The sequence below is a fragment of the Rhea pennata genome, unplaced genomic scaffold (assembly GCF_028389875.1).
Source record: "Rhea pennata isolate bPtePen1 unplaced genomic scaffold, bPtePen1.pri scaffold_23_2, whole genome shotgun sequence".
In the NCBI taxonomy this organism is placed as follows: domain Eukaryota; kingdom Metazoa; phylum Chordata; class Aves; order Rheiformes; family Rheidae; genus Rhea; species Rhea pennata.
This window is the reverse complement of record NW_026907676.1, coordinates 1372247-1374842: the sequence shown is the minus strand read 5'-3', so window position 1 is coordinate 1374842 and position 2596 is coordinate 1372247. Positions and strand designations below refer to the sequence as shown.

The 2596-nt window shown below is 59.1% G+C and overlaps 1 protein-coding gene across 1 annotated transcript; it reads left to right on the top strand.

The window, feature by feature from the left end:
- Positions 1-941: 941 nt before the first annotated feature.
- LOC134154331 (E3 ubiquitin-protein ligase Topors-like) lies at positions 942-2165 on the top strand (the record flags this gene model as incomplete). The annotated part of the gene is made up of 1 exon (XM_062601081.1): positions 942-2165. A coding segment is annotated over one exon (1224 nt), but the record flags the coding sequence as incomplete, so codon positions are not given.
- Between the last annotated feature and the right edge of the window lie 431 nt (positions 2166-2596).

Here is a 2596-nt window from a genome sequence, read left to right as displayed (position 1 = left end):
CGGGGGCTGGGATGTTTTGGGGCTAGCAGCAGCCCAGGGTGCTCAATTCCAAAGGTGCCTTCTGTCTTTCCCATACTCCCACTGGGCTCACTGAGCTGACAGCAAGGCTGTGCATCTATGGCCAGTGCTCTGTGGGCACCAAGAGGCTGCAGGGGTCTCTGGAAACACTCAGGCACCTCGCTGCCTCTTCCTCAGGGCCCACCGGCAGCTCTGAGCTGCACCTGGCAATGTCCCACAGGCTAGGCTAGGCAAGGAAGGGGTGATGGAGAGTGGGCTTTGGGGAAGTGCTGAGTCCCAAGCAGCACAGCAATGCTTTTGAAGAGGAGAAGCAGAAAGGGCTGCACTGAGGCTGGGTACCCAAGAATGACAAGGCCCACCGTCGTCCCCAGGCACGATATGTTGGTTCCCCAGGTACCTGGCTGCTCCCAGTTCATCAAGGAAGAGTTGCTCTGAGGCATGACTGAATGCACGTGCCCACAGCCTCCCGTGTTCGGCTGATGAAAGTGGTATTGGTGCAAACGGGCCTCTCCTCTTTCTGAGGAAGGAGGCAGAGAGCTTCTGCACATCCTAGGCAGTTCCTGAGCCTGAACATTTTGCAATGCCTTTCCTTGCTCTCTTCCTTAGTTGGCAGGAGCTTGACCCACAACACCTCCCTTTTTGAGGGCACCCAGGCCTTCCAGGTTATTAGCCCACCAGCGCCCACATTCTTTTGTCTCAGCCCCAAAGGTGCCTCCTCTGAGTTTCAGTGTGTGCCAATGGTTCTTCTGCACCCCCGCCTGCACCATAGTCCAGCCCCCACATCACCCTCACAGTCTTCCTGACAAAGGGAATGATCTTGGCCTCTCTTTCTTCAGCAGAGCACAGCAGCAGCAGTTGAGGTACCTGCCATGGATGGTAGTTCCTCATCCTCAGCTCTCCCCAGCCCTCTGCAGCACACCACCCCAACACCAGCAGCTCCAGATGCTACATGTCCCATCTGTCTGGACAGCTTAGACGACGTTGCCTACGTGAAACCCTGCTTCCACAAGTTCTGCTTTGGTTGTGTGCTCCGCTGGTCGAAAACAAAGGCCGAATGCTCCCTCTGCAAGCAGGTTTTCCAGTCTATTCTGCACACAGTGCTGGCAGAAGATGACTACCAGGAGTATGTCGTGAGGCCTCCCAAAGATAGCTCTGGTGCCAGGCGGCCGCGACAGAGAGCTCCTCGGCGCCCTGCCACCAGGAGGCACCGTCGCCCTGCAGTTCACCCGCAGCAGCAGTCCCCTGCTCCTCAGATGCCATCCTCTGCCCAGGACAGCAGCAGCCTGGAGGGGCCTCCAAGCCACAGCAGGCAGAGGCAGAGAGCCGGAGGGCTGCGGGAGCCAAGCCGGAGGCTGTCACCGCACAGGCAGGCCAGTGCTGAGAGCAGACCTCAGAGACATGTGCCAGCGACAGAGGAGGAGATGCTGAACTTCCGCCGCACTCTGTACCGCACAGGGATGCGCATTCAAAGGGTTCCCCATGGCGGCCACCCCCAAGACATCTCAGCAGAGTTCTTCTCCCGCAATCCGGACAGCATTCAGAGGTTGCTGCCCTGGCTCCAGCGCAAACTGAGAGTCCTCTTTGGAGTCCACCAGTCACTGATCACCATCACGGAGCTCATCGTCCTGACAAACCTCAGGAGGTATGACCTGGACAGTCAGGCCTTTGCTGACGACTTAGAGCTGCTGCTGCTGAGTCGCACCAGGCATTTTGTCCACGAGCTCATCAGCTTTGCCCAGTGCTCATGCACCATGGAGACCTACGACCAGCAGGCCATATATGATTGCCACTCTCACAGCCAGCACAAAGGAGGCCCCTCAGCATCATTAAGCCCGGCAGCTGCTGCGGGTACAGCCACGACTCCAGGGCCAGCCCAGAGTCCATCCCCAGCTGGCAGCCCTGGCTATACAACGCTTCCTGTCACCTCGTATGCAGGCCCCCATGACATTGCCACAGCCACACAATCTCACCAAGATCTACAGACAAACTCTGACAACAGGGCAGCTCAAGCAGGAGGAGAAGCCCAGAGACAGTTGCCGGCTCCTGCCAACCCCCAGGACAGTGACTCCTCGTCAGACAGCTGTGTCCTTGTGGGATACTGGAAGCCCTCGGCAGAGAGAAGCCCTGAATGCATTGTGCTCTCCTAAGATTCGGAGCACTCAGCCCCAGCAGGGGAAGGTGACACGGGGCAGAAAGAGCAGCCACTCCACACACCCAGCTGCAGCCACAGCAAAGCCAGGGCGGGCAGCTCGCTAGTCTCTGCCATGCCAAACCAAACTAGCTGGAGCCACCCCAGCTGCTACCCTGCTGCCTCCAGGGAGGAGAGAGAGCTCCAGCAGGGGCACATGGAGGACACGGATGCTTGCGCTGTGCAGGGCTGCAGCCACGTCCCCTTTGCTGATGGCAGGGACAGGCAGCGCTCACCCGGGAGGACCCGGCTGCCCACCAAGAGGAAGGCAAGCAGCTCTGAGGCCTGTGCCCAGCCCAGCAAGAGGCACGCATGGCCTCGGCAGTAGGAGGGACAGTGGGACTGCCCAGCAGACAGTCAGCAAGCAGAGATGAGAGCAGTCCAAGAAGC